Source organism: Rhinolophus sinicus, chromosome 13 (assembly GCF_057876585.1).
Source record: "Rhinolophus sinicus isolate RSI-liver-muscle chromosome 13, RSI-T2T, whole genome shotgun sequence".
NCBI classification, from domain to species: Eukaryota; Metazoa; Chordata; class Mammalia; order Chiroptera; family Rhinolophidae; genus Rhinolophus; species Rhinolophus sinicus.
This window is the reverse complement of record NC_142513.1, coordinates 7,845,114-7,866,835: the sequence shown is the minus strand read 5'-3', so window position 1 is coordinate 7,866,835 and position 21,722 is coordinate 7,845,114. Positions and strand designations below refer to the sequence as shown.

Genomic DNA, 21,722 nt, shown 5'->3' with positions numbered 1-21,722 from the left:
AGCACTATCTGAAGTCACTGCTCTGGATAACTAAAGATTGTTTGTCACCAAATAACTGATTAATGACCACTGTGATAAGTGTTAGGTGGGGAAGCAGTGAAAAACCTAACTTAAGGATAGGGGGTTGGGGGAAATCATGGTTACCTTCAAGCTGGAGGTGACGTTTAACCTGGGACCTGAAGAATAGGAATCAACCAGAAGGGGAGCGGAAGATCCTTCTAGGTCAAGGGATCAATTCAACGAATGTTGGCTAGGGGTGTGCTGTGAGCCATGCCCCGTGTCAACATTTTCCGTGTTTCATTTACTTCTCACATCCCGACTCAGTAAATACGAGCTAACATTGACAACTCTAAGTGTTTTCCACGTATGAGCCACTAAATCCTGGTTAGAACCCTCCAAAGTGACTACTATGTACTATCATTACAGCCATTTTACAGTTGGGGAAACGGAGACACTGAGACCCAAGGTTACCTGGTGAGCAAGTGGTTACAGCCAGGATTTCATCCCAGTCTGGCTCAGGACCCCAGACTTTCTATGTATTCCTGTCCCCACATTACAAATGAAACTCCAAGAATCCTTGTAACGTGCCACGGTCTCATGGCTGGCTCCTTATGTCCTATGCAGCCTAGACTCCAACTCAGGGCCTTGACTCCAAAGCCCCTTGATCTTAAGCCATGAACTTCGAAAATGCATCTGAGATGCTAATTTGTTTTTTTTCCCCCACCAGCATCACCATCTAATTTTACTGCTCCTACAGGAAAGTTCTTAAATCAAACGTGAAACAACAGGCAGCAAAGCTGGCAGGCAGAGAATAAATTTTACTTACATCCAACTATTGCTGGACACAGAGGAGACCTGTGAGCGGAGTGAGGAAGGGTTCAGCTGAATCAAGGGACAAAGAACGACAACTACGTCTGCGCAACATCTGGGTGAGGGTATTTGGAGAAATCTGCCAGTGCTGGGTCGGGTGGTGGCCTTGGGCGGTGAGTGACTCTCCAACCCAGTTGAGACTCGGAATCTCCTGGGAGCTTGTTAAAAAAACAGATGCGTGATCCTCACCCCCAGAGATCCAGATTCAGGAGGTGGAGCCCACTCAGGCACCGGTACCTTTAACAAGCTCCCCTGGGACTCTGGTCCATAGGCAGGTCTGGGAACTGCCGCCAGTGGCACATGGCAGCCCAGGCTCGGGGGGAGTTGGGCCCAAAAAACCAAACTAGATAATGTAAAAGAAAGGGGAAAAAAAGCAAGATTCTGCCTGTTTTGTGGCTTCTGATTGAAAGAGGAACAATCAGAAAGAGCAGCTGAGTCGGGCAGAGAAGCTGCCCACTGCAAATCTCACCATCCATCCGTTCATCACCTGTTCATTAATCTGTACATTAATAAAAGCGGTCGTTTATTGGGCCCAATTACTCTGCCCCAGTCCTTTATGTGGATTATCCCCGAGTCCTCACAACCACCCAAAGACATTAGGTACTAGGCACGCAATTCTATTATCTAATAGTATTAGGTACTATTATAGCTCTTTTTTACAGATGAGGAATATTAATCAGAGACGGGAAGTGACTTGCCCACCGTCTAGGGCTGTGGGGTATGAGACCGGGACTCACGTTCAGCAGTGTATGTTGGGGGCTCGGAGTGGGTGCCAGTAGGTGCCAAACTCAGCTGGGCATTTTGAGCCGGGCACAGAGAGGACTTCACCTGAGTGTGCAGGGTGTAAGCAAAACTGAGGCATGGCAAGAGGGAATGATCGCAGGGCAGCGGGAACATGGAGAGGACGGTGACATCTCTGAGCAAAGCACTAGGAGGACAGAAGAAGGAACAGTTGTTTGGTGTCGGGTCAGCTTCCCTGGCAGGTGTCAGATCTGGGCAGCTGTTCATTTACTCAACCGAGAACGAGTTCCTTTGTGCCCAGTGCCTTGTAGGTGCTGGGGGTCCAGTGGGGAACATGAGGGGGGCAGCCCCTGACCTCATGTTGCTGATGGTTCAGGGATGGGACAGACCTTCAGTTTGTCCTGCAAATAAGCATTTGATTATGGGGACCTGACCTGGTCTGGGAGAAGTGTGTGTGTGTGTGTGTGTGTGTGTGTGGTGTCAATGAAGGGGCCTTTGCTGAAATGCCTAAGCTCTGCTCTGATGCATGCATAGAATTAAGTTAGTTCCAGGCAGAGGGAACAACGCATAGAAAGGCTCTGAGGCTACAGGAAATGTGGCTTGTTCAGGAAGCAGAAAGATGTTCATTATGCAATTCAGAGGGGATGGGAAGGGAGTGTCCCAAGATCAAGCCAGATCCTTTGCATGTAGAGCGTCATGAAACTTAAAGTCCGGAGGCTGAGCTGGCATCAGCCAGGCAAAGGCAGGAAAGGTATTTCAGGCAGGGGGAACAGCATCAGCAAAGGCTCAGAATCTAGAAAGACAGAATGGTCACAAATAAAGTGTGAAGCCCCCCTTGAAGCCCCTCACTCTGGGGCATCGTGCTATAGGCTTCACGCCCAGAGTGGGGGGTTACCGGGCATCTGTTTTTGAGGACAGGACACAGAACACTAAATCTTCAGGGAGAAGACCATTAGGGTAAGGGCTGAAATATGTAAGTCCCAGGACTGTTCTGAACTTGTGGGGGGACCTTGGCCATGTCTTATCCCCATTCGCAGCTTCCCTTTGTCCAGCTGTGAAATGAGAAGGCCATAGCAGGCCCGTCTCTAAGGTCTTTTTTTTAGTTTTAACATTTGTTTGGTGACTTCCTCTAAGATGATAATTAAGATAAACTCAGGAGAAAGTAGGAAGACCTCAAGGTATTTCCATTAAGGTTTGTGAGGTGATCAGTTAGTTATATTCCAATGTTTTAAAAACTCAGCAGAGGGGGCAACGGGGTAGTAGATGAGGGCAAAGGGGATCAAATATATGGTGATGGAAAGAGAACTGATGCTGGGTGGTGAGCACACAATGTGAGATATGGATGATGTATTACAGAATCTACACCTGAAACCTATGTAACTTTACTAACCATTGTCATCCCAATAAACTTTAATTAAAACAAACAAAAACAAAAACAAAAAAAACCTCAGCAGAATCATTATGGTGGATGCATTAGGGAAACAACCACAGAACTTTGCTTATTGCCAAAAAAAAAAAAAAATCAATCGTCACACCAATCTACAAATGATAAGGTGTAAATTTTCCACTCAGCTCCACATTCACTATTTGGAAAACACTGAGAATCAGCTTGAAAAAGCTTGTGGGCTCACTCAGGCTCACAGATGTATTTTGTCTGGCCACAAAAGGTTTAAAATTTGGGACATTTCACATTTTTCAGTTTCTCTGAAAAGCCCAAATATCTAACTGACTGGATCCAAACAGCAGCTTTCTCCACTTCAGCACCGTCCCCACCATTCCCTAATGCTGACACACGACTTACCCTTCCTTGTTTCACATCACCTGCCTCATTCCTGTTCTAGAAGCTTTCCTTGAATACAATACTATGTAAGTATGCAAAAGGATGTTTTTCACATTTACCGCGAGAATTTTTCTACAGATGCACACAGATCTAGCTTCCCTTTTCAAGGCGAAGTCACAGTTCACTGTCTGAATCTCTGATGTGTATTTATCTGAATTCCTCTTGGTGTGTATACATATAGAAGTCCCACTTTCTTTGCAGTATATACTAGAAACAAATACCCTCATACTTTTGTTTATTAAGTTTTATAGGATAAATACCTGGAAGTGGACTTACTGGGTAAATGTGTTTATGTACATTTTAAAATGTGAAAGATTTCAAATATAATAGTTGAGACTTGGAAAATATCACGAACATCCCGAGAAAAGGAAAGCGGTATCCTTACCCTAAGCCTTCTTTTGAGTTGCATTTCTTTAGCTACTAAGGTGAGAAAGCATTATTTCATGTTTTGTGTCCTCTTGTATGCCCTCTGACTTTTTCACTTGGTTCTTTTTCTCTACTTTTATTGATTTTAGGAGTTCTTTGTATATGAGGGACATCTGGCCTTAGGCATACATGCTGCAATTTTTTTCCAGTTGTTTTTAGACTTTTTAATACATTGTTTGTACTTCAGAAAAATTGCAACTTTATTTGCAAACACATACATGATTCTTTTTCTTTTTTGGGGGGGGAGGGGAATGTTTACAACCTGTCTTCTTTGGTAGGTACATTAAAATATATGTATTTTAATCTAAAAATGCGAATGCCTTTAGCTAAGGAATATATTCTCCAAGGCCCCACAGGATCCAGCAGTATCTGTACTATCTTCTAAATGAGTTACCTCATACTTTTTAAAGTGATCTGTCTGGTCCCTTAAGACAGAGTATATAGGTTTAAGTACAGGTATATGTGTGTGTGTGTGAGGGGAAGATACCAACACTTGTTTATAGATTTAAAAACAAATAAAAAAGCCCTTATGTTTTTTGTCCCTTTACACAAAATAACGCAAATTCAGGGATCACACACATACTCCCATCACCCAAAATAACCATTTCTTTTTAATTGCAATGTATGTCTCGCAAGTATTTTTTTTTCTTAGTATATAGGTTTTTGTTTTAGAAACCTGTTTGTGTTTGTTTGTTTGTTTACCATGTGACAACATTTATCACCGCTAACACTTAATTTTTTAACCCAGCAGTTTCCAAAGCTGGCTGGGCAGCTGTTTGCCCAGCGGACCTTGTTAAAAATAATGAATCAGCAACCCTAGGAGGAGGATGGACCCTGGGAACCTAGAGTTTTCACAAGTTCCAAGGAAGCATTTGGGACATCGCCAACTTTAACAGACGCCCCATCCCCCAGCCATACCTGTGATCGTCTGGGTCTCCGAGGTGATGGTTCTGGTGGTGGTCTGGGTCTGGGTGGCAGGTACTGTTTCCTCGGATAGAAACTGCACTGTGTTGGGGGCTGCCCCGGAGGTGCCGGTCAGCTGGCAGCCACTCTGCTTGTGAGCTACAAAGGTGTCCAGGTTGTTAAACTGCTGCTTGCAGATGCCGCAGATGTGGATGTCGGGAGTCAGCTCAACCAGCACCGTTGTGCCACCTGGAACTCCATGGGACAAAGGGAAAGTCACAGATTAATTCCAAGCAGCCTGAAATGACACCACCAGCCAGTCAGGGTAGGAAAAAAGGACACGGTGGCAGATGCGGCTAGTTGCTGGCCCAGGGTCCATTCCCTTACCCTCTCCTTCCTTGCGGACAGAACCCCAATTCTTTCCTAGCAGCAATGTACCCAGACCCATGCGATGGCTCCTAACAACTCTTTGTCCAGAGGCACTAGTGGCATTTTATTCAGGAAAATGTCTTTGCTGTGCAGGACTGACCTGCCTTTCTAAGGACCAGCAGCCTTCTGCTACCCCAATGGAAAGGGAGCTGTACTTCCCAGTCATTAGGAAAACCAATCCTTCCACGTGTCCAAACCCTACCTCACCCGCCCTGTAAGAACCCCTAGTCTAAACAATCTTGGTTCCCTACATACTCGGGAAACCCTCCAGCACAATGCTAGTGGAGCTGCTGGAGAAAGTTTGGCTTTTATGATAAAAAGGGAAGAGACATTCTGCCTTGAATGCAGGTGTGATGCTAGGGACTTCTGCAGCTATGTTGTAACTATGAGGAAAATGCAAAGATCCCTACAGATTAGTCTTTACTTCACTGATCCCCTGAATCAATCAATTCCAGCCTTCTCATTAGGCTAGCAGAGTTCCGTTGTGTGATTTGCAGTCAAAATCCATTCCTGAGGGGGACGTTATTTCGCCATGGTAATGCTCCCAAGAGTTAATACTGTGTTAACATATAATGCCACAGTACCTGGCATTATATTAGAAAGTGCTATGTAAATGTTTACTAAAGAAATACCACTAAGTAATAAATCTCTAATATGACCTTAATTTTTCTTTTTAAAATTTTCTTTGCCCTACTATAAGGAGACTCATGTTTATAACAGAAAATTTGGAAGAGAAACAGGGGGAAATCACTCACAATCTTTCTTATTTTCAAAAGTTTTTAAAATTAAATTTATTGGGGTGACAATGGTTAATAAAATTACATACCGTGTTTCTCCTAAAATAAGACCTAGCCAGACCACCAGCTCTAATGCGTCTTTTGGAGCAAAAATTAATATAAGACCCGGTATTATATTGTATTGTATTGTGTTGTGTTGTGTTGTGTTGTATTGTATTACATTACATTATATTATATTGTATCATATAAGACCCAGTCTTATATTATAGTAAAATAAGACCGGGTCTTAATTTTTGCTCCAAAAGATACATTAGAGCTGATGGTCCAGCTACGTCTTATTTTCGGGGAAACATCATAGGTTTCAAGTGTACAATTCTATACTACATCATCTATATACCACCTTGGATATTCACGACCCTGAATCAGTTCTACACTCACAATCTTTCCATGTATGTGTACCAGAAACATTACAAAATATTTTCTTCCATTCATCTTCAATTAAAAATTGCCTTTAATTGAAAATTGTTTAAGATCATAATGTACTGTAAAGCTAATCTCTCCCCCACATAATATCACATAAGCATGCACTACATCTCTAAAATATATTTGTAAATATATTTAATGATAACACATTATTTCATGTTCTCCATGCTTCATATTCTTCTCAGTAACCATCAGGTCTTTGTTATTTCCAATTTCCCCCAAGCCTACAAGTAATGTGAGAACTATTTTGTGCGTATATGGTTGGCATCCATGCATCATAATTTTCTGAAAATGTATACAATATTTACATTGTGTTCAATTTCCTCCACGTCTAACGAAGACGAGCAGTCTGTTTAGAAATACACATTGGTCAATGTGCTAAGGAGAGATGCTCTGAGCTGAGCGTGAGAACGTTTTCTCAGCTGGGAGGAGCAGAGCACCCTGGGTACTTAAATACTTTGAAATCAGTGGATGGAAGGAACAAAGACTTGGCTTCTCCTCTGGAACCTGCTTCCCTGCAGCTGCTGAGATGCTCACGGGACTAAGAGGAACACAAGGACCCGAAAGAGGAGGTGACTTGCATTGCTGACCATTCCTTAATGATCAGACAGGACTGGTACCCAGGATGAGATGGGGAGAAGAGAAGTTTCTGCTTCCCAGTCTGGCGATGAGGGTTACATGAGATGGTGCTTGTAAAAGTCCAGCTCAAGGGGGTCCCCTCCCTCAGCATGTCTCCTGGTGGGATTCTTACTGAGGTCTGCTATTTGAACTTGAAAGTATGCCCCTCTGAACATGTGGAATGATAAAATACACCCACCTCTTGCGCTGGTAGTGAGCAGTAATTGAGACCAAATAAAAATCACTGCGCTCAGTTTGTGCTCACCACCAACAAAAAGAATTCCTTTATCTTTGCAAAGTTCTCCAAACCTGTGTCAGCAGCAGAAAAACCTGGGGGTGGATGGCTAGGGGTTAAACATGGACATATCTGAGTCCCACCTCCGAGATGAGTCATAAAGGAGGTGGGGTGAAGGGGCACTGGGGTTTAGGGAAATCTGTGGTTTTCACAAATTATGCAAGGCATACCCAGCCAAGTTGGGGAGCCAATGTCTCTCAAACTGTTAACAGCAACAGCTAACAGTCTAAGCGCTTACTCTGTGCCAGGGGTCTGCAAACCCTTGTGCCAGGGGTTCTCAAACTTTACGTGCATCTGTTTCATCCAGGGAAGGCCGGCCGGCAGATCCCTCTGGCCCCCATCTCCACCCCATTCCCCGACCTGATGGGTGGGGCCCAGAGAGTTTTATTTATATTTTTTTAAATAAGCGCTCGCGCTCCCAGGTGGTTGGTTTGCACTCAGTCCCTGGACCACACTTTGGGAAACAATGCACCAGGCAAAACCATGGACTGCTGTCCTCATCAGGAAAATATAAATGAACCCCAAACTCAAAGAAAACGACCAAGGCTCCGTTCCCCATTCAAAGCTCCACCTTTAATGTAGAAAAGGCTTTGCAGTAAGGCGGCAAGCCCAGCCAGACAGACCTCGTGAAACACTCCGCTCCCCAGACTTTAAGGATTTGGGACCACCGAGGCAGAAGTTTTCCCACCAGTGTTGCCACGGTTACCCCAAATCCCCCCAAACTCCGTTGGGGGGCGGGAAACGTCTCGAGGGGGTGGCGATTGTCTGGAAGCATGCCCTCCCCCACCATTCTCTTCGTAGGAGTCTTGCGAGGCTGGAGAGCGCCCCCCGCCTTGTACCGGGTTAGGTGCCCCCACTCCAGCGCCCCCTGCACGGCGCGCCCGCCGCGGTCCCCGAGACACCAGCTCCGGGCCGTCACCCCGATTTCGGGGCCCCGGGCCTGCTCACTGCGTCGCAGACGTGCTTGGGCCCGGGCCCCGGAGCGCGCACTGCGCCCGGAAAAGCACTTACTTTGCACGGAGCCCGGGAAGCTCTCGCCCTCGCTGCTCGTGTTCATGGCCGCAGACTGGGAGGTTCCCTGCCGGCCGGGGTGCTAGGGTGGGGGGCGCTGGTCTACATGGTGCAAGGACTTTTCCTTTTATTTTTCCACACCCCCAGCCTTCCTTCTCCCAACTCTGCGAGGCGGGGAGGACGGATGTAATGCAACCTCCACTTCCGCTGCCTAGAGGGCGCTGGCCGGGCCCAGCCGCTCCAACCTGGCTTTGCATCAGCGGCTCCCGGGGGAAGCTGCGAGCCAATCCCGAGGCCGGAGCCGCGCGGCCCGGGACTCGCGGAATCCCCGGGGAGCTAGAAGGCGCACACGCGCCGGGGAGCGTACGGTGACCGCGGGCGGCGAGGGATGCGCCCCCGGCCCGCACCCCTGCGGTCTAGGCCGACACTTTTGTCCTCCCCGGACCTGGTGCCTTTGCACCTGCCACCCTGGGCGTCTGGTCCCCAAGGCGGGTCGCCGGGGTGGTTTGCCGAGAGGACCGTGTCGGGCTGTAGTTGGTGGGGGTGGGGTGGGGGGGGTGCTCGGGGTGCGGTGGGCTTAGGAGAAACCCCGGCTGAGCGTCAGCGCCCAGCAGATCCGCAGAGCGCTGGACTGGTACCTCTCCCTGCCCAGCTAGTGAAATAAAGAGGACCGTGATCACGTGGATGATAAGAGTAACAACTGGGACCACACGCCGAAAGCCTCCTTCTCCAGGGGTCTGCCACCTTTACCGTGCACACAAGCACCTGGAGAGCTTGTCAGAGCAGACTGCTCGGCCCACCCCACAGTTTCTGATTCCGTAGGTCTGGGGTGAGGCCCGAGAGTGAGCATTTGTAAGTTCCGCGGGTGATGCCCCAGGTGTTGGTCGACCCTCCCCTCCCTGATTGGTCCGCTCTCCCGACCTCTTCTCACAGTACCCTATCCTTCCCTCCAGCTTCAGCCCCAAGCTCCCTCTGCCCTCTCTAAGCTTTTGCACTTAAAGCTATTCCCTCTCTATCCACCTGCCAACCTCCCTGACACCTTCAGGTTTTGATTCAAATTCACATTCTTAGAGAGGCCATCCTTGACTTGCTCATTCTAATATTGCCGCCCCCTGTCCCTGCACCCAAACGCGTGGAGACTCCCTCCTTTGTGCTTCATCTTCCTTCTTAGAACTTATTCCATCTAACGTTATACATCTGGAGTCTATCTAACTATACAGATAGATAATGATTTACTTGTGTATTACCTGTTTTCCTTTCCCCCTTACATTCACTAAGTCCTCATAAAAGCGGGATTTTGTTTGTCAATCTCTGTGCTTCACTGGGAGAGCTATCATCAGCAACGTGGCCTAGAGCCGGCATATAGCAAATACGGCTTGCATAATTAATAGAATTGTCCCTGCTGCTTCCTTTAAGGGTTTGTTCCTTTGTTCAGCAACTATTTGTTTGTGTTTGCAATGTGCCAGGCACTGTGCCGGCCCCTGGAAATACAAGGGGGATTCAAACGACAAGAGAACTTTGCTAGTGGCTAGCAAAGCAGTCAACACTAAATGATCAAATCAGCATTGTAATTTCTTGATAATGATACGGTCTCAGAAGACATAAAACAAGGATGTGATAGGAGCTGTGGGAATGGTCAAGGAAGGCCTCTCTGAGCAGGTAATATTTGAATGTGTGTGGGGTGGGGAGGAGGGGGGCAATTTCAGCCTGAGGAATTGATTGGCAGAGGCAAGAGCACGGAGACAGGAACTAGCCACGCCCACTATGTCTTACCCCTGCACGTTTTACCACTCTCCTCCTGCTTTGCTCAGGCCAGCTACACCTGCTCCTTGCGATTGCTCAAACAAGCCCAGTTTTCTCTGCCCCTGGGGCTCTGCATCTGCTCCTCCCTCTGCTGGGATTGCTTTCCCTTGGTCCTTGCAGAACTGGCTCCTTTCTGTTATCTGGGGCCTCATGGAATGTCCACTTCCCAGGGTAACTTCATGTCTCTTATCTAAAGCACTTACCGCCCCTGCTTCTCTCTGCTACATGACCCTCAGTATACCTATCCCTGGCTAACGTGATCCAGAAAGGCACTGAAGCTTAGGGCAATATTTGTTTTTTAATGCTTGGTAATGCTTTACGTATGTGCATACCTGAGTAACCACCAGCCCATCAAGATATAGGCTATTTCCAGCCTGTGTCCTTTCCCTGTCAATGCTACTCCAGCTCCCCAAGCTGTGTGTGTGTTGTTCATATATATGTATATATACATATATATATATGAACTGCGTATATATATGAACTGCATTAAAATTGTAATACTCAATATATATTGACAACAGAAGATGAATGCAAGTCACGTTTGACTTCTGCAATTACAAGAGGTGCTCAAAGTGGTTAACATCAGTGTAATTTTAATATAGTTTTTTCCTTTCTTAAAATGTGTATACATTTTTTTGTCTCTCTCTGTATATGTATATGCATATATATGTTGTATTCATATATTTTATAAAAATGTGATTATAACTTACATGCTGGTTTTAATCTCTTTTTCTGTGTACATATTATGATCCTTATTTTTAAAAATTACATGGCTACCTGAGAGTCAACCAACTAGAGACAAACAGTATTCACATCTTTATGTACTGCATGTCTTTCTAGACTTTTCCCCACAGAACTATAATAGGATGAACCATATGAACTGCTATTTGTCTATTTCTAACTTAGAAATGTTAATTTCACATGGCTCCAATCAATATGTACTCACCACATAATATTATATTTCCAGTAGAGATTGCTGTATGTGTACCCACATTGGTTGTCTCAAATTTTCTTAGTAATAAAATTTCTGATTTGTAACTGAGTGAACGACTTCCTGGAAAATGACTTCTCCCAGCCTCCTTTGCAGCTAGACATAGCTCAATGACTAAATTCTATTAATGTAAATGAAATGTTGTGATGTAACTTCTAGGCAATCTAAAAATAGCAATTGACATATGCCATGTGCCCCTTCATTTTCATTTTCTGCCTTCATTTCCTGGAATGAGGATGTTATGCTGGAGCGCTAGCTGCTATTTTGGACTCTGAGTATGAGACTATACTCTAGGCATGTTGGGGTGGTGAGTTGGAAGTAGCCCAGGTCCCTAACTTCTTTATGGAGCTGTCAACGGGAATGCCTACTTCTGAGCTTCATTTACACGAAAAATGCACTTTTAGCTTGTTTCAGCTACTGCGACTTGTGTGTATATGTGTGTGGGTGGGGGTGGGGGTGTTTCTTTCATATGCAGCTGAATCAAATCCTAACGAAACACAATATTATGCATATTGTTTCATAACTGGCATTGGTTTTGAAGAGCGTTCCCAGTTGGCTTGGTGCATTAGAATCACCTGGGAAGTTGTTAAATATACAGACACCCCAAACCTATTTGTGGAGACTTTGCTTCAGAAAGACTGGTGTCAAGCCTGGGCTTCGGTACGTTTGACAAGCTCCCTGCGTAATTGTGATGCATTTGCTGTTTGCAACCTCTGCTTCCCACTCTTAGTTTTAATGGTTACGTAATATTTCATTGTAGGGTTACATCATAATTTATTTGATATGCTACTGGATGTTATTAATGATTTTTTAGATATAAATAGTATACTGCAGTAGCTTTATTTTATTTTATTTTGGCCCATTTGAACACATTATCTCTCTATGCCAGCCATCCTGAACAGAGCTGCCAGAATAATTTGTTTCAACACAATTTGGAAGGGCTGTTTCTTTCTTTCCCTTTTCAGATCATTTTCTCAATATGGGTTCTTTCCAGATGAATTTTCTCAGTAAGAATTACATTTTTTAAAAAGTTAACAGGCTTTGTTTGACTAGAATGCTCATGGATTTTTCTGCTTTTAAGTTTTTTGACCACTTCTCATTTAATAGGTAAAATATAATTTAAAAATACTTCATATTTTAAGTGACTGAAATTTGTTTCACAGTAAACATTCTAACAAATATAGTTTCCTAGAATAATCATGCATAGCCCACTAAAACATAAGTTCTCAGGGCAGGAAATGTATTTATTTTCTTCCTTGTGGTACACTGGCATCTATTAACAGTGCCCGGTGTATAAAAAGTGATGGATGAATGGATGGATAGAAGGATGGATAGGTGGATGGATGAATGGATGGATGGATGGTTTCAAGGTTCCTTTGGAAGATAACTATAAAAGCAAACCTTTGACTGTTACAGAAAAGTATTACCCCTTTTTAGTAAACACACAGAAAAAAGTGTTGTATGATGACAGAATCTACACAAATTATGGATTCCATATAAATCGTATGGAAATATTTTAAACCTCCCTTATTTTTCTAGACAAAGGCTTACAAGGATGGCTAACTCAGGGCTTTGCACTCTCAAAAGCACTGGCATCAGCAGCTTCTCCACTCAAAATTTCTCAGAATGACTACAGAAAATGTGGCCCAAGGTTTCAACTAAATTTAACCAAAGCTGGTGGGATGGCCCTGAGTCTATTGCCCTCTGATCCCTTCCTTGCCTCTCCTGCTCAGCTCTGCATTGTCAGGGCAGCTGACAGCCCACCCCTCCTCCCCGCCTGCCCTTCACCCCAAGTCTGCGTTTTCCAGGCTTCTGGGGCTTCTAGCTTCCTATAGGGTTTGGCTAATAGGTGGAAGGGAGAATCCCGAGTATTTCTTCCCCTCCCTCCCTATCTTGGTGGCAGTGGCTGCATCTGCTCTGGCCCCAGATTCCAGATGGGCACACTGTGGCCTCAGCTTCTGTCATGTGACTCTGGTTCCTTTTCTCTGCAAACATCACCTCCTACCTCTGTTCCCAGCTTCCTCCCTGGGGAGGCGGGGGCGTGGCTTCCCACTGTTACATATTAATCTCTGGGCTGTCTAGCCATTCGCATTTGGCTTCTGAACTCTTTCATCACCTGTGCCTCAATCGCCTGCATTGAATTTACTCCCATCCTCAGAGTTGCTTCTCTTTTGCTGGTTGGGCCCTGACTGACATAGGTAGCTGGATAAAGGTTTGTGGGGCTTAACACTTTTTTCCTGCTTTTCTGGATACTGCAGGTGAATGCTAACTGCAGAGTGCTTTAGAGTCTCCCAGGGAACTTGCTGAGAACACACTTGCTCAGGCACCACCCAGCTGCACTGGAACGGAATCTGGGCAGGGTGTGTGGTCCAGGCACGCAGCATGGAGACACGCCTTGGGTGACTAGCAAGCACTTCTGACTTCATCACTGAAACTTGATCCGAAATCTTGGAATGGACCAGGGGGAAATTTATTCCAAAATTGATTCACTAACAATATTTAACAACTGCCTGCGATCCTTGCATAAATGTAAAAGTCAACGAAGAAACACTTGAAAGTTAAAACAAGTGCAAAAACAGTGTGTAGCAGATGATCAAGATTCAACCTGTTGGGTATTAAGTGGTGATTACACAACCGATTATTTGATGAGAGTTGGCTTTAAGTCTTGCCTGGCATCTAATTGAGGGTGGCACACCTGTATTTTAATAGTATATTCACTTGGATAATTTCACACAGGCAAGCATACACAGGCCTGATTTTTTTCACTCTTTTGTATAGTTAGTGCATGAACATGAAAATACTCAAACAAGACTGAAAAAAAAAGCGTATACAGTGAAAAGTGGTTGCCCCTTCAACCTCTGGTAGCCTTCCATTTTCCTTTCCAGGAAGCAATAACGTTTACCAGTTTTTTGTCCATTTCTTTTTCTTTTTTCCCAATTTATACTATCATGCAAACAACATTCTACACTCTGCTTTTTTTCTTTTTTGCAGTGTATCTTGGAAAATATTGCTTATAAGTGGATCTAGATTTGCTTCTTTGTTTTAGGAACTAGAGTTCAGTTTTCCACGGTATATGTACATAGACTAAAATTTACTCACACAATCCCTGTTAATGGACATTTCATTTGTTTCCATTTTTTTGTTACTATAAAGTTGCAATGAATAGCTATATCTTTATTTGTATCTATGTCTGTACATGAGAGAATATATAGATAGAATAATTTCCTAAAATAGAATTACTAGGTCAGAAAGTATGTGCATTTAAAATTTTGAAATAGTCCAAAGGGGTTGTATCACTTAGAATTCCCGTCAGTAACTTGTAAGAGCATCTATTTTCTGCATCTTACTCACGTGGTAGTACCACATTTTGATCTTTGCCAATCTGATGGGTTAAAAATGCCCTGAGGTAGGTATAATTTGCATTTCTATAATTGTGATACAGGTCTGAATTTAAGCAAACAAAAAGCAAACTCTTAACACCCAACTCCAACAAAGTAAAGCAACGAAGTTGCAATCGGTGTAATTATTCACTCCAAAGAGGAGCAAGTATAATGCACAGATGGCAAAGGAGACACTTTGTTACAATGTCAAAGAAAGTACCAGTGAACTTGGAGCTCCAGTAGTGCAATTGGTTAGTGACAGATACTTATAATATGAAAGTACAAGTGAACTTGCTGGGCTCTCCAGTGTATTAAAAGTTAGCGTGTAATCCTTTTGCCTGTGCATTTTCAAATGGTTTGGATAACATGCTAAAGATGACAATGAGAGCAAATGCTGGCCGAGCTGTTAAAACACTCTCAGTGACATTATGGTTTAAAAACCACTGGTCTAGTCCTCATTTTACAGAAGGGGAAACTGAGGCCCTTCCATGTGGGACTCCAAAGGTTGTGATGAATTTGGAAAACAAAAATTTTTAAACCTTTTTGGCATATGTTTTTTTATATTCTTTTATTTTGAGAGAGTTTAAGACTCACAAAGAGTTATAAAAATACAGAGAAAAGTACAGAGCATTCTTATGTACACTTCCCCCAGCTTCCCCCAATAACGTCAGATTCATTTTTCTATTTTTTTAAGGAGGGTGCAGCCCAGAGTGGCCTATGAGGGATCGAACTGGCAACCTTGGTGTTATCAGCACCATGTTCTAACCAATTGAGGAACCAGCCACCCCTTTTCAGATTTTTTGAGTTGCAAAAACTTTTAAATGCTCTTTACTCATCCAAGTTCATAGCCACTTCAGAAGGTAGTCACCTCATGATAATACTGATAATCCAGATTTTCACTAAAATGTCCTGGAAAGTAGTTAGAGTCACACTTGACACTGAAATCAATATTGCCCAAAATACAAAGGCTCAAAGTCCTAGAAACTTATTTCTCATTCTCAACAGTCTTCGCTGCTAAAACCCCTTGGAATTTTCTAAGTGTTGACAGTGATAAAGGTGTCTTTTGTTATGTAAATGAGGTGACTTTTGGAAAGAACCTAGGTAACCCAAGAATGGGGGTGGGGCTGGTTGCCAGGGGAACCAACCCTGTGATTAGAGGGTTGGAACTTTCAGTCATACAGACCCATGCCTCCCATCCACCCACCTTCCAGGGAGGGGAGAGGGGCTGGAGATGGACTTCAGTCACCAACGGCCAATGATTTAATGAACCAAGCCTATTAAATGAAGCCTCCACAAAAAACCAGAAGGATGACGGGCTTCAGAGAGCATCCAGATTGTAGTTTACCTGGAGATTCAAGGAGAACGAGGAAGCTCTGTGCCCCTTCCCACATACCTGGCCCTAGGCATCTCCCATCTGGCTGTTCTTGAGTTGTATCTTTTTATAATAAACTGGTGATCTAGTAAGTAAAATGTTTTTCTGAGTTCTGTGAGCTACTGTAGCAAATTAAATGAACCCAAGGAGGAGGTCCTGGAACCTCAGGCTATAGACATTGCGAGAAACCCAGGTGACAGCCTGGACTTGCTACTGGCTTCTGAAGTTGTGGGGGAAGGTAGTTTTGTAGGACTGAGCCTTTAACCTATGGGCTTGGCTGCTGTCTCCAGGTAGATAGTGTCAGAACTGAGAAGAGTTGCAGGACACACAAGGTAGCTGGTGTTGGAACACATACTGGAACATGTGACCAATTTCTGCTCTGTAAGACAGAGGAAATCTCCCGGAGCCTTTTGTGAAAGATTTTCAATCCTGAAAAGAAAGGAGCATGTGAAAAGAAAGTCCTTTCTTACCCTCATTCCCATCTTCATCCTTTGCCAGGGGTGGACCTGGTTTCCATCTTGTGAGCAGCAGATGGCAAGCTTGGACAGGAAGCTGTGATGCTAGGAGAAATACAGAGCTGGGTTCCTTCCAGCCTCTGGTCAGGACATTTTCATGAATCCATTAATCCATAACCTTATTTCATGTTGTTTAAAGACACCTTGCTTGACATATATTGTTGATTCATTAGAATTGAACTTTCTGCCAACAGCACTGTTACTTATGCCCAAAGCTTGTCTGACATACACCATGGTTCCCTGTAAGCACACGCCAGCCTCGCAGTCAGGAGCAGTAGAAAGCGCTTTAGCTCTGTGCTTGGGGGACATTTTAAACAGTTCGCAATCACTATAAAAAACAAAACAAAAAATGTGAACAATGTGGCACTAAATAGACTGTGATGAGGACACTTGCTTAGAGAAGAAGGCAGAGTGTCGCCTTGGGAATGTGTGTATTGCTCAGTTTTCACCACTCTGCCCAAGGCCCTGAATGAGCAGGAAAACATCTCAAGTATCGATCTCCATGTTAAAAAATAAATTCTAGCGAGTAGGCGAATTCCAAATACTGAATCCTTGAATAATGAAGATCACCTGTAATTGCCCCTCAGAAATTTGAAGGCGTTACGCCATTGTTTTGAGTGTCCCATGTTTCTGATGAGTCTGATGCCATTTTGATTGTTGAACTTTTAGGTGAAAACTTTGGTTTTTTTCCCCACCAGCTTTTAGCTACTTTCCCTCGTCCCTTAGCAATTTGAAATTTAATGGTAATATTTATTGAATGGGTCTATTTCTACCTATTGCCTGGGATTCTCAGATGATTCCTACCCTCAAATAACTCACGTCCTCTGATATGAGTCCTGAGACACATCACTGAATGTTTTTTCTTCTCTGTTCTCTTTCTGGAACTACCAATATTTGGCATTGGAACTCCTGCACTGGTCCCCTCATCTTCTTATTTATCATTTCTCTCCAAGTTCCATGTCGTGGTGTGTTTGCTCTCCTTTCCAGGATATTTCCTCAACTGTCATCTTTCAAGCTTTCTCCTTAGTTTTTCAATGCTGCGCTCATTTTTCATTTCCCAGAACTTTTTTCTGTTCTCCACGTTGTTAAAAATGGCATCTGATTCGTACCTCCTGGGTGCTGCTGTTTCGGGGGAAGCATTTTCTTCCTCCTGCACAGTTTTGGTTTCCCTCCTGTGGCCTCTGCCTCTTTTCTGTTTGCTTGTCTTGGCCTCTGTCTTTCGGGGTTTCCGCAAATGTCTTATGCTCCTTCGCTGTCTGAGTGTGTTCTAGAAAGAGGCACTAAAGAGCTGATGGGCAGCTCTGAGAGCATGGGGTGGGGTGGGGGTGGGGGGGTGGCTTGTCAAGCTTGGGCGTCAGTGTAGGGTGACCTGGCTGGGCTGTGTCACTGCCCAGCCCCCAACTCCCTACACCCACATATGAAAATCTTTAGGTTTCCTTTTTCTACATGGGACAAATTTTCCAGAGAATCTTGCCCACCTGCCTGCCTGGAGGATATCAGCTTTCTTGCCTGTGGAAGGTGTTGGTGAAGGAAGGGGTGTGTGTGTGGGCTCTCCTCAATCAGTATGTAACCCATCTCCTGTCCCCTCAGTTTTCACATTAGTCCCTGTGCCTGACGCTCCCTGTCCAGGGACCCTCTCTTTAATTCTTTCAAAAGCATCAAGTCCGGTCATTTGAACAGGAATGGAAAGAGTCGCATAACCAGCATGTGGCGTGCGGGAGGGAGTCTGGTGATCTGACTCTTCCTTAGATTTTCACACATTCTATTTTCTTTGCCACACTTTCACCCTCACCTTGCAGAAGTATCTGGAATCACTGATTCCTGAGCATCTCAGGGCTCTGTAGGATGCAAGGCTTCCTTTTTGGTCTTTCCCCTGCTGGCTGAAGAGTCAGCTTTCCTGAGCCTGCTCATTCAGTTTCCACTTGTTCACCTGCTTTGCAGCATTACAAGGTACTTTCCAAAAGAGGTAAAATCCTGTCAGAAAAATGAACACACTTTAAAGATTTTATTTAACTGATTAACGAGGAAAAGTGAGATGTTAGAAGCAGCTCAAAGGAGAATCCAAAGGACAGAGACATTCACGTATCGGGGATATTGAAATGACTGAGCCCAAGGAGGTGAATTAGTTTCCTACTGTTACTGTAACACATTACCACAAACGCAGTGCCTTACAGCACTGAGTGGCTCACTATCTTACCGTTCTGGAGGTCCGAAGTGCTAAAACCAAGTTGATGGCAGGGCTGTTTACTTCTGGAGCCAAGTCGGTTTCCTATTTCCCATTTCTCCTCCTGGGGCAGTCAGAGAAATGGCCTCCACTCCCAAGCTATCCTAATTCCCGGGAACAAGAACCCGTGACCTCACATGGCAAAAGGGACTTTGCAGATGTGATTAAATGAAGGACCTTGACCTGGGGAGATGCCCCTGAATTGTCTGGGTGGGTCCAATGTCATCACAGGGATCGTCATGCAAGGGGGGCTGGAGGGTGAGTGTGAGGGAAGATGTGGTGACAGAAGAAGAGGGCAGGGAAGACATCTGAAGATGCTTCTGGCTTTGAAGATGGAGGGCGGTGCCACAAGCCAAGGAATGCAGGCAGCCTCTAGATGCTGGAAAAGGCCAGGAAATGGATTCCCCCTTACAGCCCATGGAAATAATGTGGCCCAGCCAACAGCTTGGTTCTAGGACTTCTGATCTTGAGAACTGTAAGATAATAAACGAGTATATGCATGGTAATTTGTTACAGCAGCAGTAGGAAACTAACACACCTCTTTTTGCACATTCATTTCAATATCCCTGATCTGTGAATGTCCCTGTTCTCTGAATTCTCCTTTGAACTGGTTCTAACATTCTAACACCTTCACAAGCAATCAGACCTGCGCATACCTTGAACTGAGCCCAGTGAGACTAGGCATGGACTTCTGACCTCCAGGGATGTAAGATGATACATTTGTGTTGGGGTAATTTGGTGTGAGCAGCAAGAGGAAACTGCCCTCTCCTGTGGGACACAAAGAGAATTTCAGCACCCGGGCCTGAGATGACTGGGTTGGCATGAAGAAGTGCTTGAATAACTTACAAACTTCATAAATAACTCAACCTGAAGCCTGTAGCCTGACTTGAAGTAAGCTTTCATTATATTGGGATCACTTACATAGTTTCGGAAATGTATTCAAGTCCCCAAACTCCCATTAATGGAACAGAAATTCAGCTATCAGTGTGAGAAAACATAGATCCTGTTGGGTCAGCATTAATGTCTGACCGTCATGCATAAAAGTTCTCAGGACCTCCTGGAGTCACAGGAAATAAAGCTGGTGTTAATGAGACCCCATCCAAGAGGCGTCAAAGGCAGAGGAAAGTTATGCAGCAACAGTCACTGACTTTAATCTCCTTTCCCACACTGCGGAGATGACCTGATGGTTGAAACATTACAACTGACTTCCTTTTTGATTTTTACCAGAGAGTTCACCATTCACTTCATTTTTTTTTCAGTTGGCAGATATGTGACATATTTTTTTTTTTTCCCCCAAAAAACATATTCAGCACTTCAAGTTGTCAGTACTCATTAGTCCTGTGTCTTAGCATATCTGGCTCAAGTTAAAAAAAAAAGGGGTGGGTGGGGTGGGGGGTGGGGGGATAGATTTGGTCTGTGCATGTGACTGACCAGGTCTAGAGGGAAAAGGAAAAAGAAAAGTGATCAGAACTGATCAAGAAGATTTCAGTAAAGTCTCATTTCTGGCACAAGTTCCACATATTTCTTAACTCCTTCGCCCCCTCTCCCCACTGCAATGGCCTCCTACCTGGGAAATGGCTAAAGAGACACAGGAATAGCTTAGTTTAGGGCCTGGCTTCTGCTGTGGGTTTCATTGTGTACAGCCCAAAAGTTATGTTCCAGGCCTAACCCTTGGTACTTGTGAATGTGACTTTATTTGGCAATAGGGTCTTTGCAGATGTAAGGAAGGATGAGACCATCCTGGAGCAGGGTGGGCCCTTCATCCAAGTAGTGTCCATTTAAGAAGAGAAGAGATACAGACACGCGCACATACCCAGAAGGCCGTGGGAAGACAGAGGCAGAGATTGGAGTGACGCAGCTTCATGCCAAGGGACACCAAGGCTTGCCAGCAACACTAGCAGCTGAGCAAAAGGCAAGTGACAGATTCTCCCCGAGAGCCTTCAGAGAGAACACAGCCCTGCTGACACCTTGATCTTGGACTTCCAGCCTCCAGAACTATGAGAGATTATAACCTGTTGTTTTAAGTCACCAAGTTTGTGGTCTTTGTTAATGCAGCCTTAGGAAACGGATACAGTTTATCAACCGTGACGCTATGGCTATTTGGGGCTGGATTATTCTTGGTGGTGGGGGCCGTCCTGTGCATTGTAGGATGTTTAGCAACATCCCTGGTCTCTACGCACTAGAGATCAATAGCACCTGCCCACTTGGGACAACCCAAAGCGCCTACAGACATTGTCAAAAGTCCCCAGGAGACCAAATCATCCCTGGTTGAGAGCCACTGGTTTATAGTTTAGGAATCGTCTGTCCATTGAAATGATGGGGATGTAGCTAAAAGCACTGATTATAATTAACCTGTTAGTTCTTTTGACCAATAAATCACTTTTAGTTGCCGACTACTCTTGGTCAGGTGTTTATTTTCCAAGCGACATCTTCAAGGGCTGTACTTTCCCCTGGCGTGTTTCTCCCTCCAGGCGGTGGTTGGACTTGGGCTCTCTGGGTTTCCCTGCTTGGGCCACACAGAAGGACCCGAGGGGTCATGCTTGAAAGCTTAGAACAATGTCCGTCTCGCGTGGCTACAGACTACCTGCCTCACATCATGTCAGGGGAACAACTGGGTAAAGATGCAGATTTCTGGGCCTGGAATATTGACTCCGATTATGTGCAGTGGGACCCCAGAATGTGTACTCTCACCAGCCTTCCCTCATGACTCCAACACAAGCTAAGTTTGGGACATATGGGCTCAGAAAATGGAAAACAATGTGAATTTAAAGTCGCTTGTTTTGTATTAAAGAGGAACGTCTGGGTCACGATTATACTTTAAAGTCCTTTCAAACAGATTGTTTTTACATATTTGTCTAAGATTTATTTAGAGGGAGGCTAACGGCTGGGAGGGAGGAACACTGAAGGTAACAGCAGTGGGTCCCTCTGAAACTATTCAAAGCCTTTGTTCCCTTGGGGATCCCATTGGCTACAAGTAGCAGAGAACTTGAGTAAAGATGGGAGAAAGGAGAGAGAGAGAAAGACAGATTATCTTTTCCTATAAGGGCACTAATACTGTTCATGAGAGTGCCACCCTCATGACTC

At 44.7% G+C, this 21,722-nt stretch overlaps 1 protein-coding gene across 3 annotated transcripts in view; it reads right to left on the bottom strand.

Annotated features, from left to right (window-relative positions):
• Positions 1-8,560, bottom strand: part of ZFP64 (ZFP64 zinc finger protein) — a 74,701-nt gene extending 66,141 nt beyond the window's left edge. Inside the window, exons 1-2 of one of the 3 annotated variants that reach the window (XM_019726073.3) lie at positions 8,354-8,560; positions 4,796-5,035 (exon numbers count right to left, since the gene is read on the bottom strand). In XM_019726073.3, the coding sequence (XP_019581632.3) occupies positions 4,796-5,035; positions 8,354-8,399 (286 nt within the window). In that variant the 5' untranslated portion in view covers positions 8,400-8,560. The remainder of the gene's footprint in view (positions 1-4,795; positions 5,036-8,353) is intronic. The other 2 variants (XM_019726072.3, XM_019726071.3) reach the window with 2 other exon arrangements.
• Between the last annotated feature and the right edge of the window lie 13,162 nt (positions 8,561-21,722).